The sequence below is a fragment of the Oryx dammah genome, unplaced genomic scaffold (assembly GCF_014754425.2).
Source record: "Oryx dammah isolate SB20612 unplaced genomic scaffold, SCBI_Odam_1.1 HiC_scaffold_2, whole genome shotgun sequence".
In the NCBI taxonomy this organism is placed as follows: domain Eukaryota; kingdom Metazoa; phylum Chordata; class Mammalia; order Artiodactyla; family Bovidae; genus Oryx; species Oryx dammah.
The window spans coordinates 46,994,594-47,022,527 of NW_024070186.1; the positions used below are offsets into that span (position 1 = coordinate 46,994,594).

Consider the following 27,934-nt stretch of genomic DNA (forward strand, 5'->3'; position numbering starts at 1 on the left):
CATCTTTATGTAAACAGTAGAAATAAAGCAGAACAGCCTTTTCAGGATTTTTAGATAAGGCTGTGTTGAGATCTTGAATGGACTCTTAGTCCATTTTTATCTTAGTCTATTTGGGCTTCTATTTGGTTTATGGCACCTCACTCCAGCACTCTTGCCTGGAAAACCCCATGAACAGAGGAGCCTGGTGGGCTGCAGTCCATGGGGTCGCTAAGAGTCGGACACGACTGAGCGACTTCACTTTCACTTTTCACTTTCATGCATTGGAGAAGGAAATGGCAACCCCCTCCGGTGATCTTGCCTGGAGAATCCCAGGGACGGGGGAGCCTGGTGGGCTGCCGTCTTTGGGGTCGCACAGAGTCGGACACGACTGAAGCGACTTAGCAGCAGCAGCAGCAGCAGAGGAAGGGGACAAAGGAGCTCCCTGAAAACCCTTTAATAAGGGCACTAATCCCATACATGAGGGCTCCACCCTCAAAACCTAATCACCTCCCCCAAACTCCACCTTCTAATACCATCACTTTAGGGTTAGTCTTCAACACAGGAATTGTGGAGATGGCTGTGCACATTTAGACTGGAGCATGATTTAATTTTGCCATTTCTCAGCAGAATAATAGAAGTGTCCCATTGTATTCATTGTTTTCATTTTATCTACTGTGTGGAATACTAAGACCTATGCATTTAGCCTTCAACGTAATTCTCACTTTCTAAAGTGGAGGATGGTAGAATATTTCCTTCAGGAAATCTCTGTAACTTCCCATTTCCTCCCATTGCCTACCTTCTCTGCCAATTTAATCTGTACCTACCAGTCTTGAAGAGAAAGAGTTGATCACCAAATCATGTTTTGGGAATGCAGAGCTATCACAGAGAAGGTGGGCTCTGGGAAATGTTTCGAAGGAGAAGGAAACATTTGACTGAGACAGGGGCCGTTGTCACAGCTGAAGGAAGATTGTCTCCTAAGAAGAACATGGTAGAAGGAAGAGCCAGAGAAAACATAGACAGCAATAGGAGTTTAGTATAATCCAGGGATCTCTAAAATTAACCATACTAAGTAAATAAAGACTTCAGTAGCAGGAGATAGGAAAGTGTTTGTTTTCCACTTTTCTGGGTGATTTGCCAGATATTTGAAACTCTATGGAACTGACATAGCACTGAAGTTGGGCAATCTACAGTTCTGAAAACATTCACTTTCCAGGCATCTTAAATTTATTAATCTTAAATAGCAACTATTTCTTTACCTACTCTAGATTTATTTATTACTTAACAAGGAATAAATTGATGCCAAGATGCCCTTCTCAGTTTCTTTTCTGTTATCTACATGTAAATAACAAGACTCATTCTGGTTAATGCTAAGAACTCTAGCGTGAGCATTTCAGTGTGACAGTCCATTGCTGATCTGCTAATTGTCAGATACATCTTTTCTTAGAGGCTGTGAACTAGCACTAAATTTCCCACTCCTAGTCACTACTAAATAAAACCAGACTTACTGTTTTTGATAAATAAGGAAGAGAGCTGAAATGTAAATATCAGCTCAAATAGTACAGTTATGGCTTTGCAATAAAATTCATCTACTTTCAAGTGTTCTCCTCATAATTTTTGAGAGTAAAATTATTAAAAAAACACAAAAACCCTTAACATCATGATGACACTATCTCTGTGTCAAATCGTGCTGGGAGTTTTGGGGATGCTTTCAGATCCTGGTTGAAATATGATGAATCAAGTAACAAGAAAAAAAAATGGAAATTTAAGCAAAGGAAAATCTTGTATATACACCCTCTATGTTATTATGTATAAAAGTGCTAATTAGGAACACTCTCCTCATCTTTCCACCATTACCACCCCCTTTTCCACAGGAGTGGGGATGGGGTGAGGAATTCTAGGAATGTTACATAGGAAGTATCAACGCCCAGTGAAGGATCCTTTCTAAGAGAAGAAAAACCAGAGCCCCTTATAACAACAAAAGGGTTGATTTTTATTAAATATTTAACTTTGCACTCTCTCCAGTGCCTTGCCCTCATCAGATGTGTGACAGATACTCAGAAACTGTATAACAAATAATGTTTGATGTTCCCTGGGTTTCTGTTTACTCTACCATTGCCAAAGATGATCATTTTTAAAGGTTATTGACTTATTACTTTGTAACAAAATGAGTCTTACAAAGAAACCTGTGGGGGTATGGCTGTGTGTGTTTATAAACCATACATGAATCGTGCATGCAAGTACACATGTGGGTATGTCCAGACCTCGGGGGAATCCTCTAGTAGAAAAACCCTGTGGGAGCTGGATCCTTGAGACCAGTGTATCTTACACTTTCATGTGCACACAGATCACCTGGGGATCTTGTTAACTTGTAGATTCTGAATGTAGTTCACAGTGATGCCCAATGCCAAAGACTACACTTGGGCCACCACATAGAAAGAAGACCAATAGAACCTGAAAACCAATAGCTACAGCCCATGACTGGAACCCAATGTCTCTAGTGTTCCTGTCTTCCTTGTGACCTGCCATGTCATCAGCAGCTGTCTACTAGCATAAGTCCTATATTAGTGTCACGTTCTAATCTCGATCTAACAGCTGGTCAGCAAATATTTGTGGTTCACATGCTAGGAACCCATTTCAGGGATGGGCAGTGCAGGGGGACAAAGAAGTATAAGGTACAGTACCCTCTTTTGCAGTGCTTAAAGCAGGTTAGGATTGGTGTGTGGATTCATATACCACGTGAATGGAAGGCAAATGCAACCAGAAGTCAGGTGCAGACTCGATGTTACAGATGTGCACTCTCACATGCTTAGAGCAGGGGAGACGATGATGGCCGGGGAAGGTATGGAAATGAACTTTTCTGGGATCGGGTTCCCCAGAAACAGACCCTGAGATGATTTATGTGCAAAGCATCCATTTGGAAATTCAGGAGATGAGGATGGGAATTGAAGAATGAGACAGAGAAGGGAAATAGCTCGGAAAGGGTGCCTGGGAATTCTGGGATAGCGTTATCTCATTAGAGGGTTGAGAGAGTTGAGGTGTAAATACCCTCATCATTGGTTGAAGGCTGCTGAGGAGGCTGGGGGGGATATTCCTCATATATCTATCCTGCCATGCATGTTAGCAGGGTGGCCTGTGAAGCTGAGGAAACCCACAGGCTCAGAAATGCAGGTGCTGGCAGTTGAAGGGGCTGGCTTATGCTGAAGTGATTTGTCTGAGGGCTATGGGCAGAGCAAGGTCTGTGCTACAGCCTTTGAAGAGCAGCAGGATTTGAGCTGGAATTAGCAACTACTTTATCCTCTCAACTCACCTGCTGTCAATGCCCAGCTGTTGTTTCTGATGAATCCAATATTCACTTACATCTTAAGCTCAAGCCTAGAAGGGTAAATCACTAAGTAGAAACTCTGCTTTTGCTGCAGCAATCACAAGCCTACTTCCTCACAGATACTGACATAAGAAAGTCAGAAGTCCCCTCTGAAAAGAGGAGATGAGATCTGTGGGGATCAGGCTGATCGTCCTTGGGGTTCAATCCTGAGGAGACACCGGTCAGGCCCTTCAAGGACTTGCCAAGCTCTGCTGTCAAAGAGGCACTGAGAGCTCTCGGTGGTTTGGTCAGTTGGCCTAAATTACAGTTGATAATTACAAGACATTGTTGAAAATTGCTGCAACATGTAACTTTTGTAACCATTATTTACTATCCTACATTTGCAACTATTTGTGGGGACTGTTTGTCCTTTTACCAGGCTCTTTAGTTTCTTGGGAATGTTGAGGTACACAGTATTCTTTGCTTGTCCACACAATAAAGGGAAAAAAAACACTGGTGACCTGGACACCAGTGATAAATACATGTGGAGAGAGAGGGTAGAAAACAAGACCTGTCTGTGGATCGATGAGGAATGTCGTCATCTGGAATGAGTCTGCCCCAGCTTCAGCCCTCTCCCCTCTTCCATTATCCATCCCACACTCCAGGTACAGTTTCCAGAAGGTTGAGGGTCTTCCTCCAGCTACTGGCCATTGTACCTGTTGTGTCCTCCATGGATACTCTCCTCCTCCTCCCCTGACATCATGCTAGCATCCAACAGGCCTCACTTAGAACATGCTTCCAAACTCCACCACACAGGGTGACCTGTTTCCTTCTTGATACAGATCAGAAATCAGTGGTAACGGGCACCAAATTAAACTTTAATCATCTATTTGTATATCTCTCTCCCCCACCAGCCATATTCATTGTGAGCCTCCCTAGGGCAGAGACCATGTCTTTCTCCTCTCTGTGTCTATCACTACCAGGACTCGGGCTTGCATCTAGAAAGAATCGGTGACTCACCCCTGCATCCCAGAGACAGGTTAAGGAAAATCAGTTCTATTATGTGAAAGAATATTCTGTACATACTTGAAGTTTTTCTTTCTTTACACTTTGTAAGAGATTATTCGGAGAAGGTGATGGCATCCCACTCCAGTACTCTTGCCTGGAAAATCCCATGGACAGAGGAGCCTGGTGGGCTCCAGTCCATGGGGTTGTGAAGAGTCAGACACGACTGAGTGACCTCACTTTCACTTTTCACTTTCGTGCATTGGAGAAGGAAATGGCAACCCACTCCAGTGTTCTTGCCTGGAGAATCCCAGGGACGGGGGAGCCTGGTGGGCTGCTGTCTATGGGGTTGCACAGAGTCGGACACGACTGAAGCGACTTAGCAGCAGTAGCAGCAGCAAGAGATTATTAATATCATTTTCAATTAGCATGTAACCTTTATACAATATAAAAAATAATAAAACTATTTGCATTTTGGAAAAAAGAAAAAAAAACCTCCCCGATCAATGACAATTCTGTAGTAGTAAATAGCTACCAGCTGGCGCTGACCAAGGTTTCCCAAAGACTCTGAGCGGACCAAGTTTTAACTAGATTCCCCACCCTAGGGGAAACTGGGGTGTTTAAGTCACAGGTCCTTCCTTTTGTGGAATGGCGCGCAGAGTCTTTACTCTTGACCTGCTAGTTAAAGGTGCACAGCATCCATCCAGGTCCTGTGTTGAAGGATGTTTTTCCACAGCCAGGATAAGGACAGTAATGTGGTTCTTGTTGCCTTTGTCATTCTTTTCCTTTTCCTGCTGAAAGTGTTTTTGTGGAAGGCCTGCCGGATGTCACAGAAACACGACCTGGGCAAGATGTGTGTCACTTCTCTACTTGAAAAGTGTCCATGACCCTGAGCCCAGAGAGGATGTAATAAACACGCCCTGGTGCTTGGCCAGCATATTCCAGCCAGTTAGGAAAACAAGGCGGAGGGCACAGGATTTCACACCCACCCGGCAGTGTCCAGGCTGGGAGGGCAAGCCATCCGATTCTTCACAGGTGCAGACTGCTGGTTTCCAGCTAAGGAAAACAACTGGCTGAAGCATCCTTCCACGTGCTATGAGATCATGTGTAAAGAGCAGCTTAGGGCATCTCTGTTTCCGCCACATGGGTTGGTTGCCTTCTGGGTCTGGCATGGGGTGGGCAAAACACAGCTATGGAGGGTACCAGTGTGTGCCTTCTAGTGAGATGAAGTCCTGGTGGGGATGGGGCTATTAAACTAAAATTGCTTCAGTTCATCTATCTGAGACTTAAGTAGATGGACAAAATACATGAATTCAATTTGTCCTCTCAAAAAATGAAAGCCATTCCTAAAGGGGTCTCTTTTTCATGTGGACCCACATTAGAAGAGAGGGTTGTAATTACTGCAATATCTAACCAAGGGGGCTGGGACCATTTGCATGGCTCAGAGAGTCTAATGGGTAAAGAAAAGAATGAAAAAAAATAAAGCCTCTGGAACTGAAGCATTCTACTTCAGTTCTTCCTGAGCAAGAAAAGTCAACCTAGTCTGGATTTAATTTAGCCACTTCAGATTTAGTTAATGACAGGTTTTTTAAAAAAATTGATGCAAACTTATTTGAGTTGTTTTTATAGGTTGGGAGCTGGGGACCACCTGCCCTTTATTGAAAGCAATGTTACTTCCAGTGCCCCCAAGAAAACAAGGCCTATTTTAAATTATAAAAATTTTTATAAAATGTGGCTTTATTATTGTTTTTGTTAGTTTTATTCCCCTCAGGAATGGCGGTCTGCAATATAAATTTAAAACAGATATATGTTCCACACTGAGAAAAAAAAATTATATATACTAGTTATTTCCTAACAAAGAAAGAAGATACAGCCAGTCCTACTTTATATCTTTAATGGAACATACAGTACCTCATTCCTTTTATTTCTGTCCTTATTTTGACCCCACGTACCCATCCATTCAGCCTCTTTCCCTGGGGAGCAGGGAAGAGGCACATCATTTTACTTGTTGCTGTCTTCCCTGATTTCAGTCTGTTGGACTTAAGTTCCAGTCTGTATCCAAATAAATGTAATGAGAAAGCCCTGGGCACCACTTAGGAGGTAATACATTGCTGATATTTATTGAATGTTTACCAATTGCCAGACACTGTTCTCCATGGTTCGGCTGATTAATTCTCACAACAAAATTAGGAGGTAAATAATATTGCTATTCCTATTTAACAGATGAGGAAAATGAATCAAGAGAGGTGATGTAACTTGCTAAAGGCCACACAACTGAGTCAGGATTGAAACGAAGGCAGTCTGACTCCTGAGACACCCTCTTCGCCACCAGGTTACAGTGTGTGGATGTCCCCATGGCAGCAAGATCATTCGGGCAGTGGATTCTTACACAGACAGACCCCAGGGGTGAACACTGCTTAGTCTACAGTGGTGAAGTTCCTCCTGGGCACTACACTTCAACCAGCTTGCTGCCTGTGAAGTCCTCGTATGTGAAAACCTCTTTTCATGATCCATTCAACATCATTTTTCTCTGATGTCACCTACCAAGAAACCAGGATCTTTCGGAATCATAGACAGACATACCTCATCATATGCTTTCTAGGTAATATTGCCAGGTCCCCTGTCAAACTCATTTTCATCTTTCACCTACTAGATAAATTGTTCAGGCTCTGAAGTATCAACAACATTTTCCATCTTAATATTTTCCTCTCCTTCGTCTTAAGTTATAGTTACGTCACCTAGAAGAACTAGATGCTTGATTGAATGAAAGTGGCTAGTGAGAATTCAACATTCAAATTCTTAATGATTAATAAGGGTGCTCCCAAATACTCATGAATTCTTTAGGCCACAGGTGAATTCAGATGGATAAGGTAAGATTACTTTCTATGAGAGCTTAGAGACTCATGGAGAATACATAGGCATGGACAAAAGAGTGTTCTATACATCTGTGTCTCTTTGGCTGTCTTGCATACAGGGTTATCGTTACCATCTTTCTAAATTCCATATATATGCATTAGTATACTGTATTGGTGTTTTTCTTTTGGAATCTCTGGGAGAGGGCAAGGGTGGGATGATTTGGGAGAATGGCATTGAAACATGTATAATATCATATGTGAAATGAATCACCAGTCCAGGTTCGATGCATGATACTGGATGCTTGGGGCTGGTGCACTGAGATGACCCAGAGGGATGGTATGGAGAGAAGGGAGGGAGTGGGGTTTAGGATGGGGAACACGTGTATACCTGTGGCGGATTCATGTTGATGTATGGCAAAACCAATGCAATATTGTAAAGTAATTAACCTCCAATTAAAATAAATAAATTTATATGAAAAAATTTCCATATGACACCTTTGCTATTATATATGAAATTGACTTCCTAAAAGTATTATTCACACACAAAAAAATAGACGTGGACAGGCAAATTATGACGTGACACAGTCAGTATGACCTTTGAGATATAGCCAAAGTGCAATGTGAACGTAGAAGGGGTAACTGCCTAAGAGAAACGAGAAGAGCTTACACACGGGAAGGTGACATTTGATCTGGGTCAGGAAAGATAAGCAAGAGCAGGGGATGGAAACTATCCAGCCAGGAGAATAGGCTGTGAAGATGATGACGTATGTCGGTGCAAGGTATGCTCAGGGAAGGATCTAAAGTGCTAATAGAACATAGGGGCATGGAATAGCCTGGACAGGTAAGAGCTAAAACTAGAGGGAGGGTGGGGCCAAGCCAAGACGGTGGCATCCGATAGGCAGTGAAGGAGCCTGCAGAAGAATTGTGCAAGGGAGAAAGACCACACTCGCACTTTTAGGAGGAAAACTGGTAATTCAACAAAAGATACATTGGAGTGGGAAGAAGCACATCCGTCTCATTAACCCTCTCCATCTGGGTAGAATTTTATTATACTTCTGTTGCTGCTGTTGTTATTATTACTGCTGTTAGCTGAACTGTATCAAGCACTTGCTGTATGTCAGGCACTGTGCTAAGGGTTTCGTATGAATTCTCTGGATGTAAGTCTGGGGATGGACCCTCAGAAACTACTATGTCACCCTACGATTGTCTGGCAGTCTCCACTATAGTTTCCTCATTTGAGAAAGACAAAAGGACCTGTGTGTTTTTGCCATGCTGAGGATTTATCTGATGTTAATAAAATAGTATTTATTATTTATGCATCTGCTTCAGCTGAACATACCACAGAAGTGGGGTGAATCCTGGCATGATGAGGAGCCAGCTGTGTCCTTTACTGGACAGGCCAAGGAAGGTGCACCTCAGAGGCAACCACTCATCAGTCATCCTAGAAGTGGATGGATTTCTCTGCCCTTTGGTCCTCCTAGTTTTACTCTCCATCCAACAGATGCATGTTAGGTGTCAGGACACACCTGAAAATTGCCTGTGAGTCACTATACAGCTTCCTATAATGACACAAACACTATATGGCTATTAAGCACGGTTTCATTTAAAATTTGGACAAAAAATATCCCTGAGATAATTTGGAAGAGAGAAAAAATAAGAAACTATAGGATGTTAATTTTTGTTTTATAGAACAGCTTCCCTCTGCTGGGTTTACACCCGCAGATGGGAAGATTGTGACTGCTATCAGCTGTTGTAAACAGTTTGCCTACTCAGATGGGTGCTGATATGAAAGACAGGTACATCTGGTATACTTCCCCGTAGCCAGCCCTGCAGTTCCTACACCTATCTTCATGCAGGCACAGAACATGAGGCAGAAGTCATTTAATAATGTGTGAGACTGATTCCAGGCTGACTCCACCCTTGAGGTTATGCCAGGCCTGAGGGTCACACACCCTGGAGAGTCCTGCCCCCACCCCGGTTCCCCTTAAGGATCAAACACTGTAGTTCAGTGGAAGGCAGGCAACAAGACAGGGATCAACAGTAGGCTCCAATCAATCACCAACTGTGCATCTCAAAAGTCAGAGCAAGATACTCAAAGTTGCATTGGCTTTTCTGCATTTTTAAAATCTTTTAAATCCTAGCAACAAATATCATCTAATACTTGGCACCCCTGAGTACATCTGAAAATTTTACATGGTGTCAAAGAGAAAAGAAGTTTAATTAAGTGAATTTTTAGATAAGACCAGAGTAAGATTGAGAGAGAGGATTCTAGGGCCTGAGGTCACTAGGTTATTGCGGCTATTCCATCATGAACACCCTAAACATCTCCACGTCTCATATATCCCCGTGTCCCTTTACCTCACGTATACAAAGCTCTCCCTGAAGAAAACAGTGGGGTCTTTTCAGAGCAAAGTTTGTGCTGTTCTCTTTAAATTGCAATTTCCTCCTCCATGGTAGCCAGGAGCCTGTACTTGATTTCTGTCCTCAAACCCAACTGACAATGCACTTCAGTAACTTCCGGTTTCCTTCTGAAAAGAGGCTGGGTAGAAATAACCATACACATATATCTTGTCTATTGGTTTTGGTCTTTAGGAATATGGTGCCACAAAAGTTTTAGAATATTGAACAGGTTTACTCAGATTAAGCAGTTAATAGCTGCTTAGGTTGCTAATTCTTGGGACAACTGAGTTTTAGCATTCTTTAAAACTAAAGGGTGATATTTTAGGCATTATTTCTGAATAAAGGGGATTCTGACTAACATTTAAGGTAGTTTTGTCAGGCTGATCTTAAATGAAATGGAATAATGGAATTCAAGACTATTAGCATTGGAAGGGAGATAATCCGATACAAAGATATTGTATATATTTTATATATGTGTGTGTGCGTGTGTGTGTGAATTTAATAGTTATTTAAGACTCCTTGTTGGAAAAGGAAATGGCAACCCACTCCAGTATTCCTGCCTGGGAAATCTCATGGACAAAGGAGCCTTGTGAGCCTACAGTCCATAGCGTTGCAAAGAGCTGGACAGGACTGAGCAACTAAACAACAAACAACAACAAAGGCTCCTTGGATTAGTCCTTCCTGAAACTTCATAAACACATGTCATGGCTGCATAATAGTTTCACAGTAAGTTTCTAACTTCTTGCTGTTGGCAGTGAATGTATTTATGCCTAAATCTGTGGGATTTTCTTGAACATTATTTCCTTAGCATATGGATATTATTTGTTTTGAAGGACAGAAAAGAGACCCAGAGAAAAGAATCACTTGATGAGCTGCAAAAAGAGATTCCTTGTCCTCAGTCATTCTTTATGTCCTTCTCTTTTCATTAATTGGGCATGTGGCCTCCTAAATGCAGACTACACATTCCAGCCTCCCTTGCAGCTATGGTCATCTACAGCTTTGTTTTATTTAGCCAATGGGATATAAACAGCAGACTGTATTTGTTGGGAAGAGTCCTTCTCCCCTTTCCCCTATTGGCTGAAATGCTCACTTGATGGGTGGAGATGAATAACCATCTTGGACCAAGAGATGGAAGCCCTGTGCTCTGTGGTATGCTCCAGGATGGGAGAGCAACAAAGAAGAAGGGGGACCTGAGTTTCTGAAACATGGGGTTCTGTACTGACTGCCTTCTAGACTTCTCTATGTGAAAGAGAAATAGATGTGTATCTTTGTTTCAACAATTTTTGTTTTGAATTTTTGTGTTACCCTTGACCATATCTAATCTAAACTGCCGTATCAATAGTCTGGAAAAGTTTTAATTAATTATCGTGACTTTATGGAGGAAGGCAGGATGGGTGGACAAAGCCTGATTGATTCTCGCTTTAAATATATTATGTCAAGGGATCTCAAACACTGATCCACAAAAAGCTGCATCAGAATTACTCTGGCAGGCCAAAAATATAGATATATAGATACAGGTATATAGGATTGGAACTAAGATCCCATGTGCTGTACAACCAAAACAAGAATTACACTGGCAGAGGTTGGGGAGGTCCCTTTCCTGGAAACTTTGATTCAATAAGTATTCTATAGGGTCCATGAACTTGTATTGTGAAAAGAGCTCCTAATATAATCCTGATATCCCAATACATTTGGAGTGTTTGATCTAGAATTGTTCTCTGCTGACAAACTGAATCAGAAGCATCAGGAAAAAAATTTTTTTCTCTCTCAAACACAGATACCTCCATGGGTATGTGAGAATGAGATATAGAGATAGAGCATGAGTGAGAGAGAGAGAAAGAGAAAGAGACAGAGAGAGACAGAGAAGAGAAAATATTCTGATATTCTTAATTTTGAAATAGGTGATTCCTCAGGCTCTTTGGCCCCCCTTTTCTCTCCCTAGAGCCACACAAATATCACCTAATAGTCCATTCCCTCTCAGATTAGCCTGAGTTTAGGTAAACTGACAGTGGCTAGAATTGTTTTTTGTTTGTTTTGTTTTGTTTACAGATTACATTTTCTGGGGAGGTGTAGTCACCTCCAATGTGCATTATTACATATTGTTGTTTAGTCCCTAAGTTGAACCTGACTCTTTTGTGACACCATGGACTATAGCCCACTAAGCTCTTCTGTCCATGAGGTTTCCCAGGCTAGAATACTGGAGTGGGTAGCCATTTCCTACTCCAGGATATCTTCCCCATCTAAGGACTGAACCCTCATCTCCCACGTTGGCAGGTAGATTCTTTACCACTGAGCCACCAGGGAAGCTCTTACTACACATTAATGAATCATAAATGTATTTGTGACAAAAAGAATGATAACTTAAAGATTCCAAGGCCTTGCCCATCAGAGGTTAAATTTTTTGGTCCATGCAAAAATCTGCAAGGTCAGCAGACCCAGTCAAACAGCTGTCGGTCACTGTTGGCCTAAAAGCATTCGGGCGTACCACAGGTTCTCCTGGCAACAAAGGGACCGGGCACAGAACGTGTTACCAGAAGGCAGACTGTGGCAATGAGACATTCCAAACAGCAGTGAACAGAAAGGGGTTATGCTGAGCAGCATGTCAGTACTGAGTAATCCTTTCACAAGAGCTACTGTCACACTCACAAGTACAGGCTGCTTGGGGCCCAGTTCTCCCACCACCTTCTGGGAAATTAAAGGAGAAAGACTCTCCACCAGGAAGAAGCCTGGCACTCCCTAGCTCTCCACAAATCTCAGCAGAAATCAAACAAAACAGAACCAAAGAACCATTTTACGACGAAATTTGAAAACAGTGCTAAGGATACCAAAGGTCTAATTCCCACTGGGTCACCAACTAACCCAAGCTGAGTCTGGATGAGTCACTTAACTTTTCCAGTTTTTAACTTTCTTCTCTGTGGACTTGAGAGGTTAAACTTGGTGAACTATGAAATCCTTTTTAAGAGTTAAACAATTTTATACTTATCTAATAGGAAATGTATAGTATAGGTAAGTGCATGAAGTAAAAGCCTTCCTCTATCAATTACACATTTGCTTTTATTTTAAAAAGAGAAAAATCCTCAATTTCAACATAAAATCATCAGACAGAGATGCATATGTGTATACACGTGCATGCGCACACCCTTCAGAACTTTAATTTCTGGAAATTCTTTCTAATCCCTACAAGCTCTGATGGCATCCTGTTGCTGCTGCTGAAAGATTTTATTATGCAAATATTTAGACTAGGACTTTCAAACACCCATGAACGTTTATTGCAGTCTCCCAAGGAACATCATGGAGAGGGTTCAAAACATACTGAATCCAGGCACTTATTGACAAGATAGCTATGGGTCCTGATTAACAGGCAGTCTCTGAGATCTAAATCCATGTTTACTGACAATCTCTTGGGTTAAGCAGAATGGCAACCAGAAATGAGATGAAAATCTTGCTGGTTATTGTTATTACAAAATGGTCTCTATCACTGCGCTTTCTCCATTGTAACCCTTCGCCTTCCTTGAGTGACATGTTAGCAATAAAATCCTCACTTCCTGAACAAACCATATAACCCTGCTACAACGTGCCCTTGATCCAGAGGCCACTGTCCATGCCAAAAAAAAAAGAGAGAGAGAGAGAAAGGGGAACTTTCAGAAGTCTCAGGACATACCTGTATATCATAGAGCTCCAAAGGTGTAAGTGCCAATGGAAATTAGGGAAATGAAGAGAAAAAAACCATACTTACTTCATCCACATGTCCGACAGCCCCATAGATTCTTGCCATTTGTCCAATGAGGTAGGGGGATCTCTCAGCAATCTCTTTCAGCATTGGAAGAAAACTGTTCAAAGCCACTGGCTTGTAGCCTGCAATCTCTATAAGGATGCTTAGGATGATGTCGTTATGGGTCGAATCCTTCAATTGCCCAATTAGGAAAGGAATACACTTCTGAACCACCTACAGGAAGAAAAGAGAAGAAGGGAGAAAAAGAAACAGAGAGGAAAGTTTATTAAGTCAGAATCAATCTAATATTTTTTGTATTCAATCTGAACTCAACACATTCTGAGATTATTACTCTTGTTGGAACGCAAGCAAATCTCTCAAATCTGAAATTTAAAATTTACAGTAAAATTTCAGAGCCTTCAGTTTCCTTTGCTTTTTCTTTACATCTGTGCTCCGCAATTGAAGAGTTAAGGCTACAAAATGCTTAAACGCTGCTACTCGCTCATAAGTCAAGGTCTCCTGTGTTATGCCCTTATCAGTAGTGTTACATTTCCTCCAAACCACCCTGAGAGCTTCAGCTTTTTTTTGGAGGGGGTGCCCTTATATGATAGCGTTTTCCTAAAGACTCAAGGAAAACATTATCAAGTAGCGTTCTCAGAAATTGGTTGTGCTGTCCATTATCAACTGTGCTGCAAATATTCAGAAGAATGAATTTGATCAGTAATTAATTTGAATTGAAAAGCATAGATGGCATTAAAAAAAAGAGTAGGGCAACTATTTATTGAATACCTACTATGTACCCAGAATATCTAGAGATTCCTAGAAGTTAGGGTAAAGGGCAGAATTTCAAAACATGGTCTAAAACATGCTCAGTCCCTGCTTGCCTACTCCTTAGACATCATCTTAGACATACCCACCTTGTTCTCTCAACTTTAGTAATAATGTCATTTTTTTCTCTCTCAAATTCCTCTCACCATAAGACCTTTGCACATATCATTCCTTCTCTGTAATAAGGTCTTCTCTACTACCTCATTTCACCAGTTAATTCCTAGTTATTCATAGAATATCAGAGGGTTTCAGTTTAAAAGAGAATATAAGTATGTAAGAGATCCTTGACAATGACTTTAATTAGAGCCTTTAAATTAGAGAAATATGGTGTGGAAATATTTAAAATAAAAATAAAGCAGGAAAGAGCTCTTCCTTTTTCTCAGTTTTCCATCTGGACCACAAAAAAGTTATAAGATAAAAAACTACTACAGTAAAATAACATCTACCATATTCTCAATATCTAACTTTTCTTAGTTTTTAAAGTCTTTATCAGTATAAGGATGAAATAATTTGCATTAAGGAGAATGTGACTTTTTTGTGGAATGATGTCTCTATGTAAACACACAGACATGTTGCATACTGACAATTTAATGAATTGTTTGTCTGCTAAAATAAAAGGATTACAAAGAACAACCTGGGGAAAACTGAACAATAAAAGTACAAACTATTAGTCCATTCATACTTCTCCTATGGTTATTTATTTTGTTTGTTGTTGGTTGGCTGTTTTGGTAAAGGAGATTTGAAATGTGACTTCCAGTATTAGGATTAAAAAATCTGATGCACAGCTCAACCTGCTGAACTCATAAACTGACCCCCTGCCAAAAACCTGCTTTTCCCACCTCTCTAGCCCCAAGTGTCTCCCTTCGTATAAATGACACCACCATCTACCTGCTCAAGCCGGAAGTCTGAGAATCATCACCAAGTCCTATTGATTCCCACCCCTCAAGTATCCCACAGATGAGTCCACTTCTCTTCATGCCCATTCATCCATCCATTCATTCACAAATTATTTATGGAGTCCTTTCCATTTGCAAGGTGCCATCCTAGGTGCTGCAGTTAATGTTGTTAACAAGTCTAACAGGTTGTCATTTCCTCCTCCAGGGGATCTTCCCAACCCAGGGATCGAACACTCGCCTCCTGTGGCTCCTGCACTGGCAGGCAGATTCTTTACCCCTGAGCCACCTGGGATGCCCATATATAGTATCCTATATACAAATATATACATAAATTTATAAATATAAATTACCCTATATGTAAATTTAAACTTGATATTCATATCCAATAATCATGGAAGAAAGGTTAGAGCTACTCTCTGGTAAATGGCACATATGAATGAACAGTTCAATAAAGGCTGCCAGTGCACTGGGGGTGATTGCATGTTCTTCAGGAGAAACTATGTGAGGTCCCTGGCACCTATGGCAGAAGCATCAGCCAGGTGCTCTGGGTCAGGACAGCGTCCTCAACCTGAGGCTTTTAGAAATGGACAATGCTTACACATTTCCTGTCCCATGCTACAAAATTCCATTTCCCAGTCCTTATTCTTTATGCCCTATTCCTAGAACACCAGGGTCCCTATGATGCATGTTTCTAGTCGTGACAATTTTATTTAAACTCCAGTCATACATCCTAAGACTATAAAGAAAATTTTAAATGGAGAAGAGAGAATAAGGGTAAAGGAAGAAAGGAAAAACAAGAAAGACAGGCAGGCAGGCTCAGGCAAATACCGACTACTAGGGATTGGGGGCAGGAGGAGAAGGGGACGACTGAGGATGAGATGGCTGGATGGCATCACTGACTCAATGGACGCGACTCTGAGTGAACTCTGGGAGTTGGTGATGGACAGGGAGGCCTGGAGTGCTGCGATTTATGGGGTTGCAAAGAGTCGGACATGACTGAGCGACTGAACTGAACTGAGGCAAAGCTGAATCCATAGAAGGAGCAAAATGAGGAGAAGTACTAAATAATGTGACTAGCAATAAAATGTGAATAATGTGAATGAATAGAGACAGATATTTCCTGAAGCTTATCACTCACATTTAAGGGAAGTGGTGCTTTGGCCTTCAGATATTTTTGGATAAGGAGAAATTATATTTTCCTGACAGTGTATTTCCTTAGGTTGGTCTCTATATACTGCCTCATTGGAGCTGTTTCACATCTCAGAGAAAGCCTTCCTTTGCTGAGAGCAGAGAAGCCCCTAAGATAACATAGATAGCTTGCAGAGAGGAAGCTGACATGGCCTTTGTTCAGGCCATAAGTCCCACACCATGGACTCTGAAAGAGCTTCCAAACTGGCCTCCTCGCCTCAAGCCTTTTCCCCTCTCTTCAGTCTCCTTGCTGCCTAAAACCCCATCTGCTCATGCCAAAGATTTCCCACAATGCATGGTCAGAAGCCCAGTGCCATGGCATTCCAGGGTCATTCACTGGCATTCACTGATGGGTTTATCTGCTGCCTCTTCCTCCACGAACCTCCTAACCCAGCAACATGCCACTGACCAACCACAGTGGCTTGAACACACATGAAAGTATGAGAAAACTCATACTTTCAAAGCTGATCTCAAATAGTTCTACTTCTGGGAAACCTTCCCTCCAGCCCACTCTCACATACACACAACCTGGAGCCAGAGCACAAGGGAGGCCACTGATCCACACACTGGAATATTCTGCAGCTTAGACAGTGTTCAGTCTTCTGACCTGACATGCACACCTTTACAACAATCTGGGAGGCTTGCTTTGAATTTAGAATTTTTGGTCCCTGTCAAGGAAACAGGAAGAAATGACCCCTAGCCTCCATTCCTTGCCCCTCCCTTCTCTTCCTACCCCTGGCTTTGCCCTCAAGGAGTTTCCTATGCATATTTGTGGATACTCCAGCCCATATATGCAAGCTCATATAGGCTGCCCCTCAGACCTATGGGGGTGACACTGTTGGCATGGCCTGTCCACGGGGAAACAGACCCAGAGACCAGGACTTCCACAGCCCTGGAAGCAGGATGGAGGTTTACTGGAAAGGGATTCCAAGGTCCCAGTTATCTGGACTGTGTTTAGTAGGCAGGGTAGCTGGGGGCACAGGCAGAGGAGCGCCAATCAGAACGGTACAAATCCAGTAGCCCAGGTGAGGGCCCATCCCTGCCGTTTCTGTTCCTTTTTGAGTAGAATCAGTCGCTGCCTTTACTGTCTCCCAGGCAAGTCTGCTGATGAGTTTAGCATCTTGTCATTGGAAATTCTGTGGACACATCTCATTACTCCAGGCTATGGGCATCTTGAACAGAGGGCCATCAAAAATAACTGGCAGCAAGGACATTTAAATTCTTGTTAAAGAATAAAAAGTCGAGCTACTGTGTGTATATACATGTGTGTATACATGCTCCCTCTCAAATTACTCTAGATTCAATGTTCTCTTTCAGTTAATTTGATTAGCACTAACAATGTCTATTAATCTCCAGAAATCTCTGAAAATAACTGCCACTCTTTTCATTTACTACTTACAGCTACCATACTAACAAAATATATATTCTGAAAACCATGGTTCTGCTCCAAAGACTGTTCTAGAACCGACTATACAGTCTATCATTCCATCTTCTTAATGTTTTGCAACTATTCTCATTTTAAACAAATACTAAGTGACCTTTGAGTCTTGTCAGCCAGAAGATGCTGTGTTAGGTGCTGGAGGATTAGGTATGTGAACAGGAATGCTCTACACTGCTGAGAGAAAATCCTAGAAAATGACTCTTTTCTAGGGACCAGACCACCAAAGCAGTTCCTCTGGGTCTGGACATTAATCAGTAGAGGGCTGAACTTGCCACTTCCTGCCACTTGTCTCCATATGGTTAGGGCTAGAAGTCTATGTCCTAGGGATAATGACAGATATGCTCATGTGTGTTACTAAATTCTGCTCCTTTTGTTGGCTAGACTACAGCATGGCTTTTGGCAGCCAAGAATACAGACTTAGGCCCAGAAGGCCACTTGGAAAATTGACCACCCAGCCTTTTCCTATAAATGGACTTGGAGAATTCTCTGGAGCTTCCATCCATGAGTCACTAGCCAGGAACTGCCTCCCTCCACCTAGGAAGGACAGTTTCCTAAGAGAGGGATACTCAGTAGACAGTGATGGAGGAAGGGACCCCACCTACTTGGGAAGCAACATCAGAAAGTCACAGACAATCTCAGCTACACAAAGAGATTTTTTTTTTTTTTAAGGGCCAACTGTTGACCCTCCATTCCTGAAAAGCCAGGTTATCACTAGTCACAGAAGTGGGTAGTGAGTGCATTCAAGAAAACATGAAACATTCCTGCACATTGCCTTCACTGGAGAACCTGCTCAGGGATCTCCAAGTTACAGAATGCTGGAACAGCTTTCATGCAGAAGGAAAAGCCCCCCTTTAATCCTCATTTCACGTGGTGAAAATCCTCCTCGTTTAGCCTCTCATTTCATTTGAAGTTGAATGAATTAGATGTACATGGAAAGCCTCAGTCTGTAGATGTGACTGTTGCCCTGATTTCATTTTCCTCTCAGTCAGCCTTTTTCTGTATCCCTCCTGTTCCCTTTGCCTGCTGCCTAAGTAATGAACATGAGAGAGACAAGGGTTTACCTGGGATTTCTCTAGCTCACTACCCGTGTATGTCAATAATCAAGCGCTAGCTGACAAAGAGCTAAAGGAGGCAAGGGGTGGGGTGGGGAGGGGCAGGACCACTTTAACATGAAGAGAAGTGCTGATGGAAAACAAAGGGTTGGTCTGTGCCGTGTCAACCACTCCCTACTACCAGTTAGGATGCTGGTCCTGGTTTTGTCCCTTCATTTCACTATGAGTGCTTCCTACCCCTTTGCTTCCTCATCCCAGGATCCACACTCAGCACCCATGATAGATCTCATTGGCTGGAATTACACTGGGCTGGTGACGTAGTTCATCCTGACCTGTATGGCTTTGTGAAAGCTCCCTAACCAGCGTCAGCCCCAGATATTCTGTAAATGGCAGCCTGAGGGGCAGGGCAGTGTGACTGTAATGGCCTGTGGAAGACATGGACATTGACCATCTGAAGATGGGAGGGCCAGATAAGATGAGGGAGGCACACGAAAAGCCACCTCACCAAGTCACTCCCTGGTACCCACCCTGTGCTTAACCTCTCCAAACTTCAACTTCTCTGTTTACAAAATGAAAAGGCTGTTGTGGGGAACAAGTGAGATGATTCCTGTAAAACACCTATATAAGTGCCTGGTATTTAACATGGGCTCGACCACTACTGGTGTCCCCTTGTCCACCCTCCTCTGCCTCCTGTAACCTGGGAACACTCACCTGTGGCCTTCTGAAGTGGAGGCTGCTCAGTGACTCCCCCAGAATAAGAGAGGAGCGGGCTGGGAGTCAGAGTGCTGGACCTGTCCAGCATTGTCACTTACTGCTTACTACTGGTATGATGGGGCAGGATAACCTCTCAAAGCATCCGGTTTTTTCCCCTAACTTTAACTGATTAATCCATTTTAATGTTTATATAATTTTAAAGGGTACACTCCATTTACAACAAAGCATCCATTCTGACTAGTGTAAAATGGAAAAAAATAACACATTATAGAGTTATTGGTAGCATTAAGTGAGATATTAGATGTTAAAACAAAAATCCTTTGTGAATGATAAATCCTCTGCAAATTTAGGCACTAATACTATCTCATCTGTGTTAATAAATATTCACAGAGTGACTTCTCAGTGCCAGATACTATGCCAAGCACTGGGGACTCAGTAATGGACAAGGTAGTCCTCGTGTCTCAAGCATTTGTATCACAGCCAAGGTGGTTCCCTGGTAGCTCAGCTGGTAAAGAATCCACCTGCAATGCAGGAGACCCTGGTCAATTCTTGGGTCAGGAAGACCTGCTGGAGAAGTGATAGGCTACCCACTCCAGTATTCTTGGGCTTCCCTGGTGGGTCATCTGGTAAAGAATCCACCTGCAATGCAGGAGATCTGGGTTAGATCCTTGGGTTGGAAAGATCCCCTGGAGAAGGGAACGGCTACCTGCTCCAGTATTCTAGTATTCTGGCCTGGAGAATTCCATGGTAAAGAGTCGGACATAAATGAGCAACTTTCACTTTCAAGGTGGTCCAGAGGGATAGAGAACAGTAGAGACAAATTCATGGCAGCGTGAAATGTGCTGTGTCAGGGATTAGGGGTAAGAAATGAGTCAGAGAGTTTTGCAGGCAAGAAAGCCACATCTAAGCAATTGTCAGCTCACAAAGGGTGGTGCTGGTGAGGGAAGATCATTCTAGGTGGAGAACATCACATGTACGTAAAAACTCAGTGCCTGATAGAGAATGCCCACCTGTGATCCCTGAGACTGGATACTTGTTCAATGTCTAAGGGTTAAAGAGACCCTGATGCTGGCAAAGACTGAGGGCAAGAGGAGAAGGGGGTGACAGAGGATGAGATGGTTGGATGGCATCACTGACTCAACAGACATGAGTCTGAGCAAACTCAGGGAGATGGTGAAGGACAGGGAAGCCTGGCGTGCTGCAATCTGTGAAGTAGCAAAGAGTCGGACATGACTGAGTGACTGAATGACAGCAACAAAGGAGGCCAAGCAACGGTCAGGGGCCTGGTTTTAAACAGCTTCATAAACCCTTTCCCAAGTCTCTGGACAGCCACAGAAAGCCTGTAACCAGTGGTCTGCTGGACCTCTCTGAATGCCACACAAGGTGCCACTATCACTCTTGGACCTTACCTTTTTGGGCCAGGTGACACCACACCCCTTTGTATAAGTGAGCCTCCTCCTGGTTTCATTTACCGCATTTATCCCATGGGAAATAAGTTGAATTAGCTTATTCTCTCCAGATCCTCCTTTAACTTGTATTGAACCTGCCCTTCCAAAAAATGTGTTCGTTTAGCTTTTGCTCTCAGGCTGCAGATAAAATGGCATGCCCAGCTGTCTCCTTTCTGAAACCAGGTCCTGCCTACTAGTCACCTCTCTCTATTCCCCACATCACCTGGTCCCCAGTCTCTATCTGGGAACATAACAGATAACAGTCTCTATCTGGGGAATAACGACGTCCCAAAGATGTCCACATTCTAAACCTCGGAACGTGTGAAAAAGGGACTTTGTAAATGTGATTAAGTTAAGGGTCTTGCAATGGCAAGATAATCTTGGATCATCTGGGTGGCCCCAATATAATCACAGGGCCTTGGCAAAGGGAAGAAGAAGAGTCAGAGTCAGGGAAAACATGATGGAAAAGCAGAGGTGAGAGTGATGCAGGCCGTGAGCCAGCCTCTTGGAGCTGGAAAGGGCAAGGAAACATTCTTCTCTAGATTCTCCGGAAGGAATGCAAGCCTGCTGACCCATTTTAGACTTCTGACTTCCAGAACTGTAAGGTAATAAATTTGTGTTGTTTTAAATCACTACATTTGTGGTAATGTTACAGCAGCACAGGAAACGAATACACCACCCTGTCTGTGTCCCCCTCACTCTGAGCTTTCTTTTACCTGGTCTAGGGAAGGAAATGGCAACCCACTCCAGTGTTCTTGCCTGGAGAATCCCAGGGATGGGGGAGCCTGGTGGGCTGCTGCCTATGGGGTCGCACAGAGTCGGACACGACTGAAGTGACTTAGCAGCAGCAGCAGCAGTGATCCCTTAACTCTACTCCCCGCCCAAACTCTGCTGTAGCTTTGCCCATCCTTTCTGTCCTTAATCCTTTCTGAAATTCATTTCTCAATCTGTGCTTGGAATTCACTCCCAGACTACCTCTAGCTTGTTCTATCTAATATTTTCTGCCACATCTTCAATCACTTTATTCTTACTGGATATTTTTAAACCCTCCTTATTTCCTCTGAACTCGAGCACCCATGCAGGCATTTCCTATACTTCCCTTCCACACACAATCCATAATAGATGTCTTCCACTTCCCCCTTCACCCCTACAGACCACTGCCTCTCATGAGTCACTAGTGGGTCTCCAGCTACCAAAGGCAAGGTCAATTCCTATCTTCAATCTCCTTTAAGTCCCTAGATCTTGACCCTGTTGACTCACTTTCCCTCTTTGAAGACCACACACATCCTTTTACTTATTTTCATGGTCTTTACTTTCTTTGATCTCTTTTGTTCATTTTTTCATTTCCAAATTCAGCAACACTTTATTAAAACCCTACTTTGTGCCCAGCACTGTGGTAGGGCAATCATACAAATATGCAGACACAGGTGCTATGCTTCTCAAGGAGTTTAAGGCGCACTGGGAGAGAAAGACATGGAAAAAATAACTACAATATATTGTTCTAAGGACAAAAGCCAAAATGTATACCAGGTAACAGAGAGGCGCCCAGTCCTCTGTCTGACCTCTAGCCTTGCTGCTCTAAGTGTGGTCACTGAAGCAGCAGGGACAGCGTCGCCAGGGAACTTGAAAAAGAGTAGAATTGGGGACCCCATCCTAGAGCTACTGAACTGAAACCTCTGGGGGTGGAGCTCCAGCCTGCTCTCTCACGTCCAGGTCTTCCAGCCCAGTCCCCACTTCTTAAAGGCCATCTGCCTCTCTTCTCAACCTGACACAAAACTTCAGGGTCTGGCCTGATGCCATTCCCTCTGTGCGTCTTCATGGCACCTGTTTTCCCCTAAGGCAGAACTCACTGCCACCCCATCTCTGCTTATACTTTTGTTTGGAGGCTGGGCCTGAGGCATATGAGATCTTAGTTCCTAGACTAGGGATCGAACCCATGTTACCCCATTAGGAGTGCCAAGTCTTAACCACTGGACTGCTAGGGAAGTCCTCCCAACCTCTTTTTTTTTTTTTTCTCCCACCCTCCTTTTCTTAAAAATCTGTTTCTATCTTTTGTAGAGCACTTAACACCCTCTTTAATTAAGCTGAGTTTTATGAATATTTATTGAGTACTATCAGATATGTAACAAGATGTGGGATACAGAGGAAAAGAAGAAATCATGCCTTACCACAAGGAGCTTACAGTCTATTGTGGTTAATTATACATATAATCAACCTAGTCTGCCTTTCTTTGAATTTTGACATTGAATTCAAATGTTCCAGTTTTCACCTTGGTGTTGTTTTTCAAGTGGTAGAGATTGATATTAACATGAAAATGGGGCAAAGATGCAGCCATAACTGATATAACCTTGGCCTTAGCGTTAATCTGTATTATGCACATATGCTCGTGCCCTCTAGAATCCACTTCTACTTCCCCCTTCCTGCTGCTGCTGCTGCTGCTGCTGCTGCTAAGTCACTTCAGTTGTGTCCGATTCCGTGCGACCCCAGAGACAGCAGCCCACCAGGCTCTCCCGTCCCTGGGATTCTCCAGGCAAGAACACTGGAGTGAGTTGCCGTTTCCTTCTCCAAAGCATGAAAGTGAAAGTGAAATTGAAGTTGCTCAGTCATGTCCTACTCCTAACGACCCCATGGACTGCAGCCCACCAGGCTCCTGCATCCATGGGATTTGCCAGGCAAGAGTGCTGGAGTGGGGTGCCATTGCCTTCTCCATCCTCCTTCCTAGCAGCCTCTAGTTTCTGAGTGTCTTCAGGGTTCAGGAGAAGCTCCAGGGATAGAGCAAGGGTCTGAAACAAAGACTCTCAGGACTTTGGTTTGGTTGTTTCAGGAGTCATGGGGGGAGAAGCATACTGGTTAGAGAACCTCGACCCCCATCCAGATCCCACAAGGAGAAAGCCTACAGAAAATGGAAGCCAACACTGAAAAATCAAAAATCTGAGAAATGGAGATGGAGAAGGTGTTCTGCTCACATACCTGGGCCCCTAATCAAGTCTCATCTGAAGGTTTTTCCCCATTGCATGCACTAATACATTCCTTTTATTGTTTAAACCAGTATGGGTTGAGTCTTTGGTTGCTGATAGTCACATGCAACCTAATTATTATGGTGCTAGTGGGCTTCCCAGGTAGCTCAGATGGTAAAGAATTTGCCTGCAATGCAGAAGATCTGGGTTTAATCCCTGGGACAGGAAGATCTCCTGAAGAAGGGAATAGCAACCCACTACCTTCCCAATGTGGAGAAGGCAATGGCACCCCACTCCAGTACTCTTGCCTGGAAAACCCCATGGACGGAGGAGCCTGGAAGGCTGCAGTCCATGGGGTTGCTGAGGGTCGGACACGACTGAGCGACTTCCCTTTCACTTTTCACTTTCATGCATTGGAGAAGGAAATGGCAACCCACTCCAGTGTTCTTGCCTGGAGAATCCCAGGGACGGGGGAGCCTGGCAGGCTGCTGTCTATGGGGTCGCACAGAGCTGGACACGACTGAAGTGACTTAGCAGCAGCAGCAACCTTCCCAATGACAAGCCAAGTATTCTTGCCTGGAGAATCCCATGGACAGAGGAGCCTGGCAGGCTGCAGTCCATAGAGTCACAAAGAGTCAGAAGAGCCTTGGCACGCACTCAGAGAATAACTAATTTGCCATCTAGAAGGTGAGCCTTCGCTCTCATTACGGGCTGATTTCCCCATAAGTGAAGACATGTGCAGGTCTTCCCCAGGGCCCCATCTGAGAAACTGCAGATCCCAAGGACTGCACAACCACACTGAACTTTCATTAAAGGTGTTCTGCAGTGACTACAGATTTGCACACTTGATGTGTTTGTACCTGTGGTGGTTAATTTTGTGTGCCAGCTTCACTGGGTCAGAGGGTACCCAGATATTTGATTAACCATTATTCTCAGTGTGTCTGTGAGGGTGTTCCCAGATAACACTGGCATCTAAATAGACCCAGCTGTGATGAGAGGGTAACAGGCAGGAGGAAATAAACTGCAAGTGGCAGACGTTTGTTTCCTTCTCTACACAAAATTAGAAGAGGCTTCTTTTAATTCTGTGTTCAGGACACCTGGTTCTGCCTTGAGCTAACCAATACATTTCTCTTATAGAAATGTTTTTCTTAAGCTATGTTAATTAAACTATGTATTTGCTTTGAAATCTGCCTTTCTTCAAAAGGGTTCCCCCTAAGACTAACTTTTTTTCTTTTCTCAAACCTTCGGCTGAGAACGGGCTCAACAAACCAGTATTCATGTCAATTGGTTTATGATGCACCTCCTGCCATCCTATCTCAAAACTGCATACTGTGGGAGAGGGGCCTGGTGAAACTCTCAGCCTTGAGGTGTCTCTCTTATCTGATTAACAGCTTTCTGACAGACATAAAACACCTTGCTAAAAACTAGCAAGGTCACTCTTTCTGTCCCCTTCTGATGTCTATGTCAGAAGCTTTCTCTATCTCTGTTATACTTTAATAAAACTTTGTTGCAGAAAAAGCTCCAAGTAGTCAAGTCTCATCTCTGACCCCAGATCAAAATCCTCTCCTCTGGAGGGCACGAATCCTGGTATAACACATGGCTTGCAGCAGCAACCTTTCTGTGTGGATCATGTTGTATATAATATAATTTTTACCTCCAGTTGCTTCCTCTTTGCAGCTGCATGCAAAAGCCGTAGAAGATGGTACTGTTCTGGTTGTTCCAGTCGAGACATCAAGCCTAGGAGTTCTGTGAGGTGTCTGTTAATTGGTTGAGGCTGCTTATCATACACAGCAGGTAAAACCCTCAACAACATGGCGTTACCTGTTAAAGGAACAATAACGAGAATGATGACTTTATTAGTCCATGAGCCATATAAATAATATTATTATCAATGTAATAAATTTTGCACTTCCTCACATATTAAACAGCGCAGGCTGATGGCCAAATCCTTTGCTTAAAATAACATGGTACCTTATTCTGAAAAATCACTAAAGCATTAAACAGGTTCTGAAAAAGGGAATATTTTATGATATGATCAGCATTGTTATCTAGTGAAAACTTTTCCTGAGTAATGCGCCCTGGGGAAGAGAATTTGACAGTAACCAGACCGCACCCTTGTGGAGGAAACAATTCCGATAAAAATTCCTGTTGAGAAACAGCATTTGGATGCTGTTTAAATAAAAACTAAGCAGTGCTGCAAGCATGGATCTAAATGAAACTGAACCAAAAAAAAAAAAGTGCAGAGGAATGTATTCATGTTCCTGAGAGATATGGAGGCCTGATTTAGACAACTGACATATGGAAGCTATGCCTTATTTTTATGAATAGTTAGAAAAGTAGCAATGCAAATTTAGATCCTCGATCTCTGCACTATATCAAGGGAAGTTTAGACTGAGCTTGCTTGTCACAGGATTTGCCTCAAAGTCTTGCACAGACAACTGGCTTTAAAATGGCAGAACCTAAAGAAGAAAATGACTTAAGCTATGGGACTCATTTGCAAACAACATATGGGAAACATCTGCCTATCACTTATGGTATGGAGTTTTTTTGAAAAATCCCCTCAAGTACTTAAATGTCTCAGAATTTATTTCTAGGGATTTCTTGAACGAGAATTTTCTTGCCTCTATTTATTTTAAATGTGGCTCTCTATATAGAAGTCATACACAGAAAGAATCAAGTAAGCAGTGATTACACATTTGTAAACCCTTATTAAATGGTGGGGACATTTAGATATGAGGATTAAGAAAAAAAGGCCAGAATTTTCTGAATATCTATGGCAAAATTTAATGAAAGGGTGATTCTGGATCAAAGTGAATGTATCAGGGTGATGGTAAATAATGAGAATTACTTTTTCCACATATGGCTCACAGAATGGTCTCAAACAGATTTCAATCATATAACCACAGAGCCCAAAATATTGGAAATATTCAGATTTTTTTTAATGTGAAAAATATTGTTTTATTTTCTTTTCTGTTTATTTTACTAAGAGCTTTTTCTTAAGAGATCAGGAATTGTCAATGTCATGTCCAATCTATACAAGGCACATTAGCTCATAGAACTTAGCTATGTAGACATATGATTAACTGCTGGAAAAAGTTACGATAAATGGGACTGTCACTGGAATTGAAGACAGGACACAATATTCATTAAAGGTCCTCAGACTCCTGGGGGGAAAAACCTAGATTAGTCATTTTTAGCAGACTTGAATTTGTTCAAGTAATACCAAATTAAATAAGGGTGTTTTTAAAAACTGATGAAAACACTTTGGTATAGAAATCCTATTACTTTCATTCATAAATTACTATATTCTTCTTCATTATGAAATATTTCAAGTCATTAGACAAATATAGGCAAAAATACAAGGACCGTTGGTGTGCCTACCAACTAACTTTATCAAAACTCAGCTCAGTTCAGTTCAGTTCATTCGCTCAGTCGTGTCCGACTCTTTGCGACCCCATGAATCACAGCACGCCAGGCCTCCCTGGCCATCAACAACTCCTGGAGTTCACCCAAACTCATGTCCATTGAGTCGGTGATGCCATCCAGCCATCTCATCCTCTGTCGTCCCCTTCTCCTCCTGCCCCCAATCCCTCCCAGCATCAGAGTCTTTTCCAATGAGTCAGCTCTTCACATGAGGTGGCCAAAGTATTGGAGTTTCAGCTTCAGCATCAGTCCTTTCAATGAACACCCAGGACTGGTTTCCTTTAGGATGGACTGGTTGGATCTCCTTGCAGTCCAAGGGACTCTCAAGAGTCTTCTCCAACACCACAGTAGAGTTTGAGAATTTGAATTTCTAACAAGTTCTCAGGTGATGTTGATGGTCACTGGACCACATAATTAAGTAGTAAAGCAGTGGGTTTGTCCCTGGGAGTTAAGTTTCTAGATGTTCCAAAATTTCTTCTCAAAATGGTTGTAGTAGTTTTCTATAGCTGCCATAAGAAACTGACATAAGCTTGTGGCCCCAAATAATACAAATTTATTATCTTATATTTCTGTAATACAGAAGTCTAGCATGAGTCTCACTGGGCAAAAATCCAGGTCTTGGAAAGGCTGAGTTCCTTCTTGGAGGTTGTAGGAAGGAATCTGTTTCTTGGCTTTTCTGGTGTCTAGAGACCACCAGCATTCTTTGCTTTGGGATCTCCTTCCTTCATCTTCAAG

The 27,934-nt window shown here is 42.7% G+C and overlaps 1 protein-coding gene across 2 annotated transcripts in view; it reads right to left on the minus strand.

Moving 5' to 3' along the window:
• VEPH1 (ventricular zone expressed PH domain containing 1) overlaps nucleotides 1-27,934 on the minus strand; it is a 271,345-nt gene that overhangs the window by 146,492 nt on the left and 96,919 nt on the right. For both annotated transcript variants that reach the window (XM_040247539.1, XM_040247541.1), the window contains exons 5-6: nucleotides 25,431-25,597; nucleotides 13,277-13,486 (exon numbers count right to left, since the gene is read on the minus strand). In XM_040247539.1, coding sequence (XP_040103473.1) covers nucleotides 13,277-13,486; nucleotides 25,431-25,597 — 377 coding nt within the window. The remainder of the gene's footprint in view (nucleotides 1-13,276; nucleotides 13,487-25,430; nucleotides 25,598-27,934) is intronic.